The 18,649-nt window shown below is 41.9% G+C and overlaps 1 protein-coding gene across 1 annotated transcript in view; it reads right to left on the bottom strand.

Moving 5' to 3' along the window:
* The window catches only part of adgrv1 (adhesion G protein-coupled receptor V1), a 135,036-nt gene that overhangs the window by 33,677 nt on the left and 82,710 nt on the right, over positions 1–18,649 (bottom strand). The window contains exons 82-83 of the mRNA XM_052557355.1: positions 18,280–18,440; positions 18,092–18,192 (exon numbers count right to left, since the gene is read on the bottom strand). Of these exons, the coding sequence (XP_052413315.1) occupies positions 18,092–18,192; positions 18,280–18,440 (262 nt within the window). The remainder of the gene's footprint in view (positions 1–18,091; positions 18,193–18,279; positions 18,441–18,649) is intronic.

Raw genomic sequence — 18,649 nt, forward strand, 5'->3', positions numbered from 1 at the left:
AGACATGGGTTAAGGATGGGTTTCTTGAGTAGTGGGGTTATATGAGCCCTGAGTGAAAAACACCAGTGTGAAGGTATGGTTTAATGATTTGAGTGAGAGCAGGTACAACTGCAGGAGAAATGGCTTGAAGGAAATGGAATAGGGTAGTAGGATGATTAGAAAGGATGAGTTTAGTTCTGCCTCAGATAGTGAAGAGAAGGATGTTAATGAATGCAGGTTTACTGGTAAGATGTGCTTGACAGATTGTGTTGTGGAAAATGGTGCACTGATGGTTTTAATTTTCATTAATGAAGAACGTGGCAAAGTCATATATACAGGTGCTTCTCAATAAATTAGAATGTTGAGGAAAAGTTAATTTATTTCAGTGATTCAACTCAAATTGTGAAACTCATGTATTAAATAAATGTAATGCACACAGAATGAAGTAGTTTAAGACTTTGGTTCTATTAATTGTGATGATTTTGGCTCACATTTAACAAAACCCCGAATGTCTGAAGCCCTATACCATCCCGCCAATCCTATTGGCAAAATGGCGCATAGCACCACCCTACGCATGCGCACGCATGATATACCTGGGTGCAGAGCGCCATTTCGCTCAGATTTCATGACTGAAGATGAAGAATTATCAAGGTACGGAACGGCCAGAACCGCAGCATCTCGTTCCCTATTCAAGGAACCAAGGTTACATACGTAACCGAGATGTTCCCTATCATAGGTCACTTCGATGCTGCGGTGACGTCACCACGTATGGGAACGATATACCAAAACGCCTGACGTACCTGATAACTGAGATCCGAGGAAGCATCTGCTCAAGCGGAGAGAACCCGGGAGCCAGGGGCCATCCTCACATCCAGACTGTAGGACTTGATAAAAGTGCTCGGTGAGGACCATCCTGCCGCAGCACAGATATCATCCATAGAAGAGCCACTGAGAAAAGCTTGAGAAGAAGCTACAGCTCGAGTGGAATGAGCCTTAATCCCTAAGGGCGAAGCGAGTCCGTGCGCCTCATAGGCCAAAGAAATTGCCTCCACCAGCCAATGGGACATGCGCTGCTTTGTAACCGCATGGCCCTTACTTTTATGTCCAAAGCAGACAAACAGCTGGTCAGATTCACGCCAAGGGGCTGTACGATCCACATAAGTCTTTAAAGCTCTCACAGGGCAAAGACTTAGATCTCCTGACCCAGCCTCAGCAGGTGAAAAAGCTTCCAGAACCACTTGCTGAAAGCGAAAGGGGTTAGATGCGACCTTAGGAACATAGTTAGGCCTGGGCCGCAGCAGCACCTTCATAGAGCCCGGTGCAAATTCCATGCATGAGGGTGAAACAGAAAGAGCCTGTAAATCCCCAACTCTCTTGAGGGAGGATAAAGCCATGAGAAGAAGTGTCTTCAGTGTCAGGAATTTATCCGATACGGTCTCCAAGGGCTCAAACGGATGCCCTGATAAACCTAGCAACACAATGGATAAATCCCATGAAGGAACTCGCACAGGGCGGAAAGGCCTCAGCCGTCGCGCACCCTGTATGAAACGAGAAACTAATGGATGACGCCCCACAGAGGCACCGCCAATGTATTCGTGGTAAGCTGAAATGGCTGCCACGTAAACCTTTAAAGTGGCTGGTGTAACGCCATCCGAAAAACGCTCCTGGAGGAACTCCAGCACTGAAGCCACTGGGCAGTAAACTTGATCCACATTATGATTGCCACACCAGGCTGTAAACAGTCTCCACTTGAAAGCATATAAGCGTCTCGTAGAAGCTGCTCTAGAATTCAATATAGTCTCAGTGGTTTCAACAGAAAGACCGGGACATACTAATGCACTCCGCTCAATGGCCACGCCCACAGTTTACACAGATCTGGCCTCGGGTGCCAAATCAGCCCCTGTGCTTGTGATAATAAATCCTGTCTGAGGGGAATCTCCCACGGAGAGCCCGCTAGCAGACTGATCAGATCCGCAAACCACGGCTGCGTGTGCCATCGCGGAGCCACCAGCAGCAGCTGTTCCACTCTGTCCCGCCGTATTCTGCATAATACCGCTGGGATCAAACGAATCGGAGGAAAAGCATACAGACTGGTCCTGGGCCAGCTGTGAGCTAACGCATCCACGCCCAGGGGCGATGGGGAGCGTAGGGAGAACCATAGCGGGCAATGCGTAGTCATGCTCGACGCGAATAAATCCACTTTCGCTTTGCCGAATATCCGCCATAAAAGATCCACCGTCTGGGGGTGTAATCGCCATTCTCCCTGTTCCAGAGCCTGTCTGGATAGCAAGTCCGCTCCGAAATTCAATCGTCCGGGGACATGAATGGCCCGGATCGACAGAAACTTGTCCCGAGACCACAGAAGAACATGCCTCGCCAGCCTGCACAGGGGGCGAGAGTGCAATCCTCCTTGATGGTTCAGATAAGACACAACCGCTGTGTTGTCTGATCTGAGCAGCACATGACGGCCGATCAGCAGATCCGTGAAATACTGGAGAGCCAGAAAAACTGCCAGTAATTCCAGTCTGTTTATGTGCCAGCCGCGCTGAGCCGCTGTCCATACTCCGTGGGCTGGTCGCCCTTGACACACAGCTCCCCAACCAGTCAAAGACGCGTCCGTCGTGACAGTCTCTCGGAAAGCATACATTCCCAGTCGAACTCCTGACAGGAGAAATTCGGTTGACATCCAAAATTTTAGCGACATCACACACCGCCGTGTCACCGAAATCGTGCGATGCGGGAGACAACGGGGTGAAATATTCCGCCTTTTTGTCCACCACTGAAAGGGGCGCATTTGAAGCAATCCCAGACGAATCACGGGGGATGCTGCTGCCATTAGACCCAAGAGCCTGAGGCACAATCTCACGGTCACCGTGCGACCCGCTTTGAAGTGCCGCACGCATGACGCAATCGACTGAGCGCGCGGGAGAGAAAGCTTCGCTGTCATCGCGCGAGAGTCCAGATCTATTCCCAGAAAAGTTATCCGTTGATCCGTTAATTTTCTTGAAATTTGTTCGTAAGCCCAGGCTGTTTAAATGATTCAGCACAGTCCGCGATTGCGCTAGCACCAGCCAATCGTCCAAATAATTCAACACACGAACGCCCTGGAGCCGCAACGGGGCCAGAGCTGCGTCCATGCATTTTGAGAAAGTACGGGGCGCTAAAGCCAAGCCAAAGGGAAGAACGCGGTACTGATACGCTTTGCCCTCTAAAGCGAATCTGAGGAACTTCCTGTGTCTCTTGACGATCTGAATATGGAAATACGCATCCTTCAGATCGATCGTAATAAACCAATCGTTTGGTCGGATCTGAGACAGAATAGATTTCACCGTCAACATCTTGAATTTGCTCGGTCTGAGTGCAAGATTCAGACGGCGTAAATCCAGAATGGGCCGTAATCCGCCGTCTTTTTTCGGTACCACGAAATAACGGCTGTAAAAACCTGTCTCCATCTGAGAGGGGTGTACTTCTTCTATAGCCCCTTTGCTCAGCAGAGCTGACATTTCCTGTCGCAGCACCGCCATTTCCGTAGACTTCACCGTAGTGGAAAGAATTCCGCGGAAAGGAGGCGGGCCTTTCCGAAACTGAATGGTGTATCCGTGACAAACCGTGCGTAACACCCATTGAGAAATGCCGGGCAAGCGTTCCCACGCGGCCCGAAACAATATTAGCGGTTTCAAAACTTCCGCTCCCTGCAACGCTGTCATACGCGTTAAAACGACCGGACACGAAAAACCTGTGGTGTTCGTGCACCGGGGAAGCGTATGCGCCAGAGTCGTTGCGTTCCGTTGAGTATAATCCTGAAACGTGTCCACGGCAGGAATTAGGCCAACAGATGGAACATCGGGCTCTGCCGCTAGCGAAAAAGCGGCGGCTGCGCGAGCCGTCATAAACGGGCCGTTTGTGTAGGGTCCTTGAGTCGTCCCTCGAACTCCGAAAGCAGGATTGCGCAGAGTGAGCGTCTGAGAGTGAGGGAGCGTCTGTCATTACAGCTCGATCTAATGTTGCTCGAGGCGCTGTTTGCGGCGAGACAATCAATGTTTGAGCATGGGGACTGCAATGAGAGTGTAGGATGCGCGAAAGCGGTCCGACAGCGCTCTCTAGCGGAGGGCACAGTCCCTGGCAAGCAGCAAAAAGATCAGAAGCTCCTATATCCGTTTCCCCGAGAACGAGAGGCTTTAGCCGTCGAGGTCAGGTTCAATCGTTTACGTTGACGCTGGTGCGCCGGAGGAAAAACCCTAGGGCCCCAATCCTTACGAGGAGGCGCCATAGGTGTGGGTTCCTCTCGAGAGGCTGCTCGCTGGCGGTGAGAGGAGGTTGAGCGAGAACGCGCGGGCGCTTGCCGGCGTTCAACCTCCCTGGGTCTGCGGGGAATCAGCTGGCGGAAAGCGGCTGATTGCTGTTTCGCTGCCCTGAACTTCTCCACTACTGACGTGACAGCCTCACCGAACAACCCATCCCTGGAGACAGGGGCATCCATAAGGAAAGATTTATCCTTCTCCTTAATATCGGTGAGATTAAGCCAGAGGTGGCGCTCAACCGAAATCAAACCGGCGATAGTACGGCCCACTGCACGAGCGGTATGTTTGGTAGCACGTAGCGCCAAATCCGTAGCTCTGCGAAGTTCTTTCACTGCCTCCGGTGTGATGCCCTCACCTTCATCCAATTCCTTCAATAACTCCGCTTGGTAGGCCTGAAGGACCGCCATAGAGTGGAGTGAAGCAGCCGCTTGACCAGCCGCCATGTAGGATTTACCCACCAAACTAAACGTGACTCGACACGCCTTCGAAGGAAGAAGGGGGCGAGACTTCCATGCCGCGGCCGAACTAGGCGCAAGTTGTTCGGCGAGAGTCTCTTCAACCGGGGGCATCATAGTGTAGCCATGGTTCGCCATATCAGAAACGGTGGCGAAATCCGCGGCCGCAGCATTAGTGATCCGCGCCGAAAACGCACCAGGACCTCGAAACCTCCTGGTGGAGGTCCGGGAAAAAAGGTAAAGGCCTCCGGGGCTGTGTAGGTGTCCGACTAGTTAGAAAACGGTCGTCCAGCTTAGAAGAAGGTTGGGCCTCGGCCTTGTCAACCTCCCAGTCTAGCCCCAATTTACCCACCGCACGAGAAACCACATCCAACAGCTCACTGTAGGAGGGGGAAACACGCCTCTCCTGTCCGCTAGGAGGAAGAGGGCTAGTGTCGGTCGCGAAGTCCTCAGACCCCGAGGCCGCGGTGGATAAAACATCGTCGTCATAGCGTCCACAACCGAAGGAGATGGCGGCGCATGCCTCCGGTGTGGGAAGTAAATCCTCATTAGAGAAGACGACAGGCTCAGTATAAGTTTTATTCTGCAGCAGGGTAGGGGAGAGCGAGCGATGTGGAGAATATTCCAGCGCTGCGCTGTCCACGAAGTCCATGTCGCACGTGTCACCCCAGGCCCTCGCCTCGTGCGGTGCCTCAGCAGTCGCAGAGGTGACCTGACGGGGGTTAGACTCGAGGGCGACATTAGAGAATACTTCCACCCTAGAGCGCAGTACTCTGAGCCGCAGGCCATCACAATGGGGACAGGAAGAAAGGCCGCTAAGCGCCGCCTGTGCGTGATGTAAACCAAGACATACTACGCACCTGTCATGAGTGTCCCCCGCCGTGATGTACCTGGTACATGGCTCCTTGCATTTGCGAAAACTCATCGCGTCCGCGAAGAGGAGTTAACACTGCTCGAAGAGATCGCTGGAGAACGCGAGATGATAGGGCACAGATGATTCGCTATTCCTGAAGGAATGAAATCTGAGCGAAATGGCGCTCTGCACCCAGGTATATCATGCGTGCGCATGCGTAGGGTGGTGCTATGCGCCATTTGGCCAATAGGATTGGCGGGATGGTATAGGGCTTCAGACATTCGTCACACCGGAGGTGTTCCCATACGTGGTGACGTCACCGCAGCATCGAAGTGACCTATGATAGGGAACCCAGATTTCTTGGTAAAAGGGTGCAGTGACTTTGGTTTTCAAAAAACTCAATGGACCAATACCAGCAGATGGCATTGCACCTCAAATTATCATAGACTGTGGAAACTTAACACTGGACTACAAGCAACTTGGGCTATGAGCTTCTCCACCCTTCCTCCAGACTTTGGACCTTAGTTTCCAAATTAAATATCTGCTATCATCTGAAAAAAAGACTTTAGACCAATGGCAACAGTCCATTTCTTCTTTTCCTTAGCCCAGGTAAGATGCCTCTGATGTTGTCTGTGGTACAGGAGTGGCTTAACAAGAGGGATATGACAATTGTAGCCTAATTCCTTGACACTTCTGTGTGTGGTGGCTCTTGATGCCTTGACCCCAGCCTAAGTGCATTCCTTGTGAAGTTCTCAAAATTCTTGAATCCAGTTTGCTTGACAATCCTCATAAGGCTGCGGTTCTCTTGGTTGGTTGTGCATCTTTTTCTTACACACTATTTCGTTCCACTCAACTTTCTATTAACATGCTTGGATACAGCACTCTGTGAACAGCCAGCTTATTGGCAATTTATTTTTGTGATTTACACTCCTTGTGAAGGATGTCAATGATTGTCAGAGACCATTTGGAAAGCTCAGGAAACATTTGCAGCTGTTTTGAGTTGATTAGGTGATTGGCATGTCATCAAATTATAATTTGTTGAGATCGTGAATTGGTGGGTTTTTGTTAAATGTGAGCCAAAATCATCACAACTAAAAGAACCAAATACTTAAGACTACTTCAGTCTGTTTTTTAATACATGAGTTTCACAATTGGAGTTGAATTACTGAAATAAATAAACTTTTCCTCGACATTCTAATTTATTGAGAAGCACCTATATATACTGTATATATATTTGTGGTGGGCATAGATTAATTTTTTTTTAATCAAGATTAATCTCACTGTGATTTTATAATTAATCTAGATTAATCTAGATTAAAATGGCTCATTTGAATTCTGCCAAAGGCATTCAGAATATGTGTGTTACCCAAATTAAACTGTCAAACAGTAAGTCTTTGAGAAGGGGGTTATCAAGCTAGGTGGTGCATTAGAAAAGAGGCTCATCTCCTGTTTCCAAAATGCAAGTGCTTGAAAAAGCTGTAAACTAATTCCACATTACACAAGGTGCAAACAACCTTACCCCTGTTTCACACATACACTTGTACCAGTGGGCCCTGTTTGAAATTGTTTCATTTTTATGTTTGTTTATTTTTATTTATTTGTGCTATTTACAAAATGTTTTTTTTTTTCAAGTTTGTAGGTGTCAAGGTACAGAAACCAAATAATTAAATGTAAAATAGCACTGGATAGTCTTCAATGTAAAAATGAAATATACAATCAAACCTACATTTATTCAGACACCTTCAACATTTCTCACATTATTACAGTTTTGCTATATATATCAAATATTCTGGTGTCTGAATAGTTTTTGGTTTGACTGTTAAAACTACAAAGTAGTCAAGAGCAGTGAGGGATTTTAATTTTAATTTTCTTGGATTAACATTACAGCAGTCAGTAGATAAATTTTGACATATTTTGTAAGTATTTGTCGGCACAAGAGCAAAAATAAGCAAATTCTATGTTCAAGTGTTGAGATGCCTTTCTCTGCGTGAGCCCTGAACACCCGAACACCCCGAGTACTGAATCGGGCTCTTTCACATCTTGTTGTTTGTTCAAACTGCGATTTATATTTATTCGTTCGGGTGCAGGAGGAACTTCGAGGAGAACTTCGCAGAAGAGAGCTCGGTTCAGTGTCGCTGTCCGTGATACGCGGCGCTCTCTCTCTCAGCACCGAACACAGCGCGCGAGTAACTAGCTACACTGTTCAGCTTTTCCCCGTCTTGTGTTTGGATGCTTTAATGTTTAAATCGACAAGCGGTAAGGCTTAAAAACATGTGAAAAAGATAAGTTTTCGTGACGATGCGCAGCAGTGGCCCGTCAACTGTCCTGAGCATCTTTTTAGGCTGGCCTCAGCCAGTCGGTTATATAAAATATCAAGGTGAAAGTCATCATAGCTTGCTTAGTATAGACCCAGCTCCCAACAAAACTTTGAGAATAGATTAACGGCGATATTTTTTTTATCGCCCGATAAGAGTCTCACGTTAACGCAGCATGTTAACGCCGATAACGGCCCACCACTAATATATATATATATATATATATATATATATATATATATATATATATATATATATATATATATACACACACACACACACACACACACACACACACACATCTATCTGCAGTCTTCCTGCCTTCTAATCACAGTACAGTACTGCCTGGTGTCACGAAAAAAAGATGGATTTGCAGCTCTGTGTCATCACAATATCATATGGTGCTCAACAACAGAAGGCCCTTCATCATATCAGAACAATTTTACAATGTGCTTTGTGTTTTTCCAGCTTTTCCTTGCACATATCCTAATTAATTTACATTTATGTGAAAAGGAGAACTCTTAATACATATTTATGTGCATTTCTATTAGATTACACATATGATACATGGTTAAGTAGGGGGAATTTATTACCATGTTTTCTTTTACCATACAGTGGATCACTCTGGTTTGTGAATGGAGCTACAGTGACTCCTACAGCCACAATTCAAAAACACAGCTTATAGGAAGATCAGTGGTTTACAGTTCCTACACTGATAACTAAGAGTAAACATTCATATTTAGACAGTTTATCATAAGGATAATTAGTGCTTACAGTTTGTTTTGGCCACATCACCATGCAGACTGCACACAGTCAAAGAGAACTAACAAAAGAACCTAAAATAGGCCTGAAGTTTAATAAAATGGCTGTTGATGGTTTCCTTCCTCACTTATCTGACAGCACATCCAGAAGCTTCTTGGAAATCTGATAGAAGCCTGGTCCATCTATCTATTCTGGAACATGCACAATGGCCATTACCTGTTTCTTTCGGTGCTCTGGGCTCTGTCCTTGTATTGTGACACACATTTTACTGTGTGAAAATGCGAAACTAGACCACTCAACTTCCAGTTTGGATGTAGCACATCATATGTGTCAATCCCTTCAAGGCTGAACAAGTAATTCTCAAACCGAGCTTCTAAATTAATACCTAGAAAGCAATACAGTGCATTTTCACATGGGCGCGAGTGATTAGATGTGCCAGCTCTTAGCCTCATTCTTTCAGTCAATAAACAAACAAAAAGGCAGCTCATCAGGCGAAGCATTGCCCTGTCTCACCCTCCAAAGTCCAGGTCAAATAAACTATGTGCTTCCCAGGTCTCTAAAAATAGAGCAAGCAGGCTCCTTGAGTCCAGAGGTTATACAGGAACCGTGCTGACAGACCTGTGCTGATGGGACTGTCCTGGTCAGCCGCCAAATCTAAACTGCATTAAGAGCTAGTCTGACGGGGCAGGACTTAAACACTAATAAAGAAGTGGAGCCTATGAACAACAGATAAAGCTGCTGTAAGAAAATACAAATTAGCCACTCTAAGTACAAAACTGGAGATTTTGCGCGGCTACTGTGCAGTTTTCATTTGTCTTTTCAAAAAACGTCAAGTGTCACCTCTGTGTTTTAGAGCAAACACATAACATTAAGGTCAAATATATGTGTAAACATGGACAAAGCTGAGCTACAGTCGTATAAACTAAGGTCTGTTAGTCTGATTTTGACAGGAACATTTCCAGACCGACTAAAGCATTAACATGCTTTTTTAAAAGACATATTATGAGTGGGTGAATTAGTGAGTGATGATTGCTTTTGTTTAACTGGTATCAAACTTTTAAATCGTATTTAAATAAATAAAAAGTGGTATGCAAAAAGTGGTATGCACCCACAATGATAATGAACAGTTTTTTTTCTGCTCACATATAAGCGTGACACTTTTAAGGTCTTGCAATGATGCTGATTTATGTAAGAGTGTCTTTAAAAACAAACCAAGTAAAATAGGAGTACCACAGGACATTAATAGTATCAGACTACAACACGGAATAACATGGCTCTTCGATATAACATGTTAATAAATGACTGATGTGTAACTTTTTTTTTTTGATAATATAATTTGTTATATGTGGGCTGAAAAGGCTACATTAGTGTGCTGTCTATGCTGTTGAGAACTGTGCTAAAGGTCAGTTCAACTCTCTGCATCTGTTTACAGTGCTTTTTTTGGAAGGGAACAAGTCTTCAAGGTCTGCTGTGGGTCATTTGGGGTCATCACTGGGTAGCTAAACACAGTGCTAGGAAAAAGAAAAGAGCCATTGGCCGAAGTGTCCAGGAGGACATAGTCTAAGCACACACACTAATCGAACTATACACACCAGATGATGACATCTCAAAGCATGCAGTATTTGCTCTCAAACAAATGCTCTCAAGTAAAAACAATATGGAAAGCAGACACAAGCGCATAAACTACAAGAATAAAACTGTGTTCGTGCTAAGATCACCATTAAAACCAAATTACAGCTCACACAGGCACGATCAATAGTCGGAAATAACTAGGTTTGCAGGTCCTGAAGGAAACAACAGTGCTGGCAAGGCAAGAAAATAATGGTATTAAAGTTTTAGCTAAAATTAGTGTTTAGATGCATAAATACAATACCAATGAAATGAAAAGAAAATATTAACAGAGTCTACACAGCAGTGGTTTGCACTGAATTAACTGTAGAGGTCTGTGGAGAAGAAGCTGAAAAAGGAAAAAGAGGAATATCAATACAGTGCTTGTCGTGCATGTACTCTGAAATGGTATGAACAGAATGAAGAATAAATAGTTTTTTTTACCCAAAGTTTCTTTAGAGTACACTCATTAAAAGAACAGTTTCAAATGTAGAAACCTTAAATGTGCATTTCAGAAAGACACACTATTAACAGTTAAAGGGTCATGTTGTGTCCTTTTATGTACCAGCCCCTTTTATGCACTCTACCTTTCAAATGTTTGGGATTTGTAATGTGTGTGTGTGTGTGTGTTGTTGTTTTTTTTTTGTTGTTGTTGTTTTTTTGTTTTATGTATATAAATGTATTTGTTTAATCACAAACACGGTAAAACAGTAATACTGTAAAATATTGCTACAATTTGAAACAATTTAATTATCATTTAAAATGTCATTTATTCTTGTGATGGGGAAGCTGAATTTACTTCTGAATTGTCAGTAGCCATTACCCCATTTTTCAGTGTCACGTGATCCTTCAGAAATCATTCAAATACGACGATCTGGTTCTCAAGAAACTTGATGTCAGCTTTGAAAACAATTTTGCTGATATTTTGATGGAAACCATGATTAATTTTCCCCCAAAAAATGATTTTATGAATAGAAAGTTCAAAAGAACAGCATTCATTTGAAATTTTTTTGTAACGTTATAAATGTGACCCCAAACTTTTGAATGATAGAGTAGGTTATTTTTACTACGCCTAGATAAGTATAGATCAGTACGATTGCTATAATGATTTTATATAAAATAATGATTTTATAAAACAGTCTAATAAACAATAAGCTTATACTGACTTAATTGATCAATTGATTATACTCACAAGTGGCTGTTTTTGATGTATTTCATCAACAAAAATAGTAGGGCTGCCCCTTAATAGCCGATTGTTAATTGACGAGAAGAGGCTTGGTCAATCGACATTTTAATAGTTGCAAGGAAACAAATCCGCAGAAAGTGGCGAAGTCATGTTACTGTTACGGACAGATTATTAACAGCTGCTCTGTGTGGTAATTACTGTAGGACATGCAAACATTCGTTCCATTCATTGACCTGAAATGTGGCTTATCATCTGAAACATGTAAGAAGTCCGCTAGTCGCTTCATTACATTAACCTAGGAAAAATGTGAGCTATTTAAGTGTTTGTGCGGAGTGTGGAAGCTGAACAGTAGCGAGTTCACTGTATGACACCTGGTGCGATCTGCATTTAACTTAAAATACTCTGTCATTTTTGGTCATACAGATATGAGTAATAATCATGTCCTTCCTTGTCCTTCAAATAAACACACATGGGTACAATAGGAGACTCTAGCCTCTTGAACACCTCCTTTTGCCTTCTTTTGTAATCTGTTTGCACCGTGGGAGCATCAAACTGTTTAGATTCACTAAACAGTACAAGTTTGTATGTGTGTATTTATAATTATGTGTGTATTTCAGTGTTTGTAAGTAGTAGCGAACACACACACACCTTAAACACTACAGGAAGAGGGCAGAGGGGAGTTTTAAGAGGTTCAGACATTTGCTTCCTTTAGCTGGACTTTCTCACAGGCATTGTTGTGCTCTCCCAGACTTCTTGACGTCAGTCAGACCATGAGCATCACTTTCCTGCTTATTGATTCACACTGAATGAACATTCCCTGTCTCAAATGCAGCTCCCACGACCAGCTAAGAGTAAACACTTGAGGACTTAAAACATTAGCAAAATTCACTGTATTCATTAAGAGGCTTATTATTATTATTATTTACACCCAGTCTAACTAGGGTTGGGAATCAGAAATTTTTTCTGATTCCAGAATTGGATGGTTAAGGTCAGGAATCGGATACTTATTGTCAAATAAAAATTTTGATTCCTCCTATAGATTCCTATGGCTTTTTTTTCTTCATCTGTGAGGATCAGACCTAGCGATCTGCCAGGAATGTGCTCACTAATCGACATGCTGCAAAGTTTGGCTACATTTGCAATCAGAAGCCAAAAAAAAAGCGTCACCACCAACATGACAAAGCAATTTAATTTAATAGAGCGTTAAAGATCGCAAACACGATTCAAACGCCAACGTGATTCTATACCTAAACTACAATGATTCATCTCTTTCTCTTCCATCTCAACCTTTGACGTGTGCAATCAATGTCGTGATCACTTGGTTCATGCGTGCAGTGTACAATCACACCAGCGTGATTTGAACATTTAAATCTGTCTTCACGCTGTTATTGACCTAAAGAGAGCAGCTGTCATGAATGAAACAGCTTCACAGTCTTTTCAGCCACACAGTGTCATTATTTCTGTTTCAAACATTCAAATCAAAGACGTACTTGGATAAAAGTTTATAATTCAGATATAAAGTGTGTGTAAAATGTGTATGGTAGTGATTAAAATAGAGTTAATCACCTTTTGACAGTAATTTGACACCTCAGATGAAGATTTATTGATAACATTGTTACTCCAGTAGGTGGCGAAAAGGGGCTGTTAAAAATGTATTTGATTTTGAATCATACAAGAGATTTATTCAAGAATGCTGATTCATCCAGTAATGAAACAAGTACATAGTGAGTCATTTAATCATTAATTCATAAATTACAAATGATTTTGTTTAGTTGTCTAGTTATCACGAGAGAACCACAACGTCCATTGATAAAAAATAAATAAATAATAATAATAATTCAGATTCATGTAGTTCTATTTTGCACACAAACAGTTCTTAAAGAGTTCAGTTTTTATGTAGCCTGTTGATTTTTGTTCATGGTATACGGCTCTAATAAATGGTTCGCAAAAAAGAGACACAGGATAAATGTTTGATATTATTTAATCACATTGGTATCGAAACTTGTAATCGAAAAAAATCAGAATCGATAAGCAGAATCGGAATTGGATATTCGGAATTGATAAAAATCATACGATACCTAACCCTACGTCTAACGCAGATGGAATTGACAATAAAAGCTTTCATCTCATACACTACCATTCAAAAGTTTGGGGTCAGTAAGATATTTATTTTGAAAGAAGAAAAGGATGCAATAATCCAATTTAAAAAAAATGACAGTAAAGTTGTTTCTAAAGTTACAATACATGTCTGTTTCAAATAAATATTCAGCAAATAATCTGAAATTAAAAAAAAATGTATCTCAGGTTCTATAAAATTATTAAGCAGCACAACTTGTTTTCAACATTGAATATACGCTTCTTGAGAATCAGATTATCATATTTGAAGGATTTCTGAAGTATTGTGTAATACTGAAGACTGAAACTTTTGAATGTTAGTGTATATGATATGCATTTGAACATTTCCTGAAGTCCCATGTTTTAAACCTAACCTTAAATGAAATCCTACAGAAATGTAGCAAATATACTGTAACATGTCGAGGTACTTATAACACAACAACAGGACACACAAAATATTTTCCCCATTTCTTAATTTTCAGTTGAGAAGGTGGATGCTGTGGATAAAACTATACATCAGCCAATAAATCAACAAAACATTACGTCATCATAGTCAAAGAAATAGTACGACCCAAGAACAAAATGTCATGAGTCATAATCATTTTGTCCACCAAATCAAATTGCTCTGAAAAGAATTCCCAGGAATTTTAGGCTGCTATCATGCAGACATGAATGCATCTCCAACAATTATCTCTAGTGTTGCCTCATCACATGTAACTCAACTTTTTCCATCTCCATCTCCAAACAAATGTGATCACAGCAAATGTCAAAAGGAAAAATGTATGTTCCTTTTATGGAAATAAACCTCCAGAATATCACAGTAACAATTTATTTTGAGCTCTGATGTATCATTGTGTGTGTACAACCAGAAATGTTTTTATTGTACTAGCAAAGAAGGCCTTTACATGGAAGTCTGCAGCTTGTTTATTCAGACAGAGAGTCAGAGAGAAGGTGGAAAAATATAAAATACAAATTTAGACTGGTTATATATTTGAGACTTAAAGGGTTAGTTCAACCCAAAATGAAAATTATGTAATTAATCACTCACCTTCATGTCGTTCCAAACCCGTACCCAAGAACATATTGGACATATTCAAGTTCTCAAAGCTGAGCTGAAATTAGCATAACTGATTTTGGGATAAAAAAAAAAAAAAAAACATCAGTTTATTCTGGGACATTCAGTTCAGCAAATAATTAAGGGGATGGATATTTAATTTCATATGGAAAACTACATTTGTTATATCTTCTATGTCGCCTTTGTGTGCTTCCACTGTATGGGTGGCCATGTGTGTTAGCATCTCCATATGTGTTTGTGTACATCTCACACATGAGCTGCATGCATATGAATCTAAAGGCCACATTCCCGAAAAGCTTTTTATTGCTGCGTCTCTCTATCTGATTACCCTCGCTAAATGTGTGTTACTGCTGCTCATAAGAACAGCCCTATCTGCACTGACATTTTGGGCCAGGTGAGCTAGTCTGGGTAAATTTCCACTAACTACAGTCTTGAGTTGTCGACCTGTCTCACCTACATAGTGTCACGCAGGTAGATAAGAAGAGAGAGGCTACTGAAGAGAAAAACGAAATATCTGAATGTATTAAATGGTTCAAGAGTGGATAACAATACATTTTCTTCTTCTGTATTCTTTGCATCATAGATCAAAATGTCAAATGTCAATCTGATTATAAACACTATAGAAAGAGTATAGACTGAAATGTCTAAGAAATACAGCAACAATATGCCTTTGGTACAATAATTTCACATTTCCGAAAATAAATTCAATTTGGAAATGACATTAAATCATTATAATCTTCTTACTCAAATTGTTATGGCTACGATATAATTTACAATGAATCTCTGAATCCGCTAGCAAAAATGCTTCTTTAAAAAAAAAAAAAAAAAAATTAATATTTCTTTTATTTATAGCAAATTATATTGTCATCATGACAATCATCTATCCGGTACTTAAATTGTTATGGTGATGATATAAATTGCAAATTTGAAAAACAGAAGCATTTTTACTAGTGGATTCAGAGGTTTGTTCCAAAACTGTATTAAGCATAAAAGATATTTTGAAGAACAGAAAGTGGGAGCCAAACAACACTGGAGCCACAGACTTCCAGTATAGAGAATAGAATAGAACAGAATAGAAATATTGTTTTATGTCCACAGAAGACAGAAAGTTAGTGACAGACTTTTCTTTCTGTGTGAGGTCCTCCAGTTTTCATCTAGAAGATGTATTTTTTAAAGTGTTTGTTTCAAGTATTTCCAACATCCTGTAAAAACCTGTCAGATGTTAGACTGACATATTGAAGATGTTTTTGTTGCATTTCAAAATACTCTTTTAAAGCTGTTTATCAGATGTCCGTATATAAATAATGCCTTAAATAGCACACATTAATGTCCAAATGATGAACTCTTTCACGGAGATCTTAGTGATGCTCATGTGCTTACTGGGAAGTCCGGAATCGCCTTTTCCCAGTCTAGAGGATATTTATTTTATAACCATTCAACATCCTTGGACAAAACACGAGCCCAGCTGTTGTTGGTACCGAACCTGTATGACGCATAACTTCTTGGGATGGCCAGACTGGAATTTTCCATTCAGCACCATCGAGGTAAAGAACAGCACAACAATTAGCGGATGACAGAATGCGACCGGGTTTTTCTGAGCCCTGTTAAATAGAGCCATGTTTGTTTTTTTCTTTTTCTATAAGTGAGCAGGACCAGTGGAAAATTCCCACTCCGGTCCACAGGTATCAGACCACTGACTGAATGACCCCCCGTTCTTTGTAGAGGGATGGGTGCACAGGGATAATTCGGTTGTCAGGGTTTAACACACCAGCCCATTTGAATGCGTTCGCCCAAGCTGCAAAGACACATTTCTTAGAAAATGTTATCTGCCTGCTCCCCCAACCGAATCTGACTGGGTACACCCATGTGCATTTGAAATGACAGGCTTGCTGAAGTTCTTGGGTTTCCCAATATGCTTGGTCTGAAAAAGATACGTGCAAAAAGACACCTCCGACACCCGTCCATTCACGCAAAACTAAACTGAACCTGAATTATCTACTTTAAATCACTGTTTTCAACAGATGTGACTCTTGCAGTAGTTCCTGATACCGTCTTTGTGTATTCAGGTTACAGTACAATGTCATTGACGCATAGGCAGAAGAAAGCACTGTAATGCATAATACATTTCACGACCGCCTCGACAAGTCATTCAAAGTACGCACAAAACATTTACTTCCAGCTTTTACTAAATTTAACACAACTCCTGGGACTCAGCTACATTACAGTGTACCTTTACTCTGCTCACCGGCAAACCAAACATCCTCTGGGTAAACTAGGCCACATTACGCAGCAAAAAGCGTCATGTTGATGTCATAGCTGTATCACGTTTCTTTGGAGCAGCGTCCTAGATCCTGATACTGATTCCCAAGCACAGACTGCAAGTGGATTTCAGCCTCACTATCACATTGTCAGTTACTGGACGATACTGACGTAACACTAGGGTTGGGTACCGAAACCTGGGACCGGTACCTATGGAACTGGAATGAACAGAACCGAATCAGAACTCAGATTTCGGTGCCTCTTAAAGGTTTTCGGTCCTGATTCTCCAAAATGTATGCAAGAAGCATGGGTGTCGCTTGGCTTTTTTTAGCGGAGCTATAGCATTTAGCTCCATAAACTGTACACACGATCGCCTCATTGTCAGTCCTCTTAAATTTCATATGAAAACGGCGACAGACCTGTCTCCTCCCGGTCTTTCAGTGCGCTCTTCAATCTGCAGACAGCAGCGGAGCATGAGCAGACTCAAACAGAAACAGAGAACCCAAGGTGTGTGTTTATCAACAGATTTGTAGACTATCTGTGTTTGTGCAGTTCTTTGACATAAATACAGTTTACAAAAGGTCACGAGTGAGCAATTGGTTTCCTATCTAGTGTAAAGTTTACGCTCCGTTCACCGCTCAACACATCAAATCGAGTTTCCCATCTACTCTAAAGTTTTAGCTACGTTCACAGCTCAATGATTGACAGACAGATTCAATGACTGTGAGATCAGATCTCCATGTGGAGAACTGGCTGTTGTCAGACTGCTTGTGCATTCAAAAAATCTCACTATGTTTATTATTAAAATGAATGGCAAAATGTAAACTGATATTTCCTACTGACACACTACAGCAAAAGATAGAAATTAGAATTAATGTTCTTTAATGTTATCCAATGTTATCCAAGTATCGGTTCAGGCACCGGTACCATTTTAAAAGTATCGAAATGGCACCGGTATCGATAAAAACCAAATCGATACCCAACCCTACGTAACACACACTGGACAAGTTTATTTATAGATTACAGGAACAATGGGAGTACTGGTAAAAAATGAGACCATCTTAAACCAGCATGAATTTACATCCAGGTTCAGTGTTGCTGTAGCTGATAAATTAGAATATGCATGCTGTTTGCCTTCGAAATTTAACTGGCTGACCACATTACTGGTTACGTTAGGTCTTACCTGAGTCCCTAAGCAGGCCACCATCATGTGTGTGAGGAGTTTGGCAGCGAACATTAGGAATCTAGAGCACAGCACATGAGTCACAACGGCCAAGGCAAACCCTGCGGGTGAGAGACAGAAGCATGAGCGATGCATGATTTCTCGGTGGGATTTGTACCCTCACAATCATGTAGACTGTAATGAATTACCTGAGATACAAATGAAGCCAGCAGCATAGAAGGCCTCATTGAATGAAGCCATACTTGTGGTCTCTGCATATGCTGTGTAGACGGACAGATGGGTACAGGCGCACTCCACGAAATTCTGACTGTCGTCCACCACACGACAGAACTGACCATCAGATAGCCAGCTGGACAGGAGAAATCATATCAGGGTGATCATGACATGCCACGGATAATGTCAAATAAATAAAATAAAAGCAGTTACCCTCGACCACAAAACCAGTCATTGGTTGCACGGGTTATATATGTAGCAAGAGCCAACAATACGTTATATGGGTAAAAATTATACATTTTTCTTTTATGGCAAAAAACATAAGGATATAAAGTGAAGATCATT

The sequence above is a fragment of the Carassius gibelio genome, chromosome B5 (assembly GCF_023724105.1).
Source record: "Carassius gibelio isolate Cgi1373 ecotype wild population from Czech Republic chromosome B5, carGib1.2-hapl.c, whole genome shotgun sequence".
Lineage (NCBI taxonomy): Eukaryota > Metazoa > Chordata > Actinopteri > Cypriniformes > Cyprinidae > Carassius > Carassius gibelio.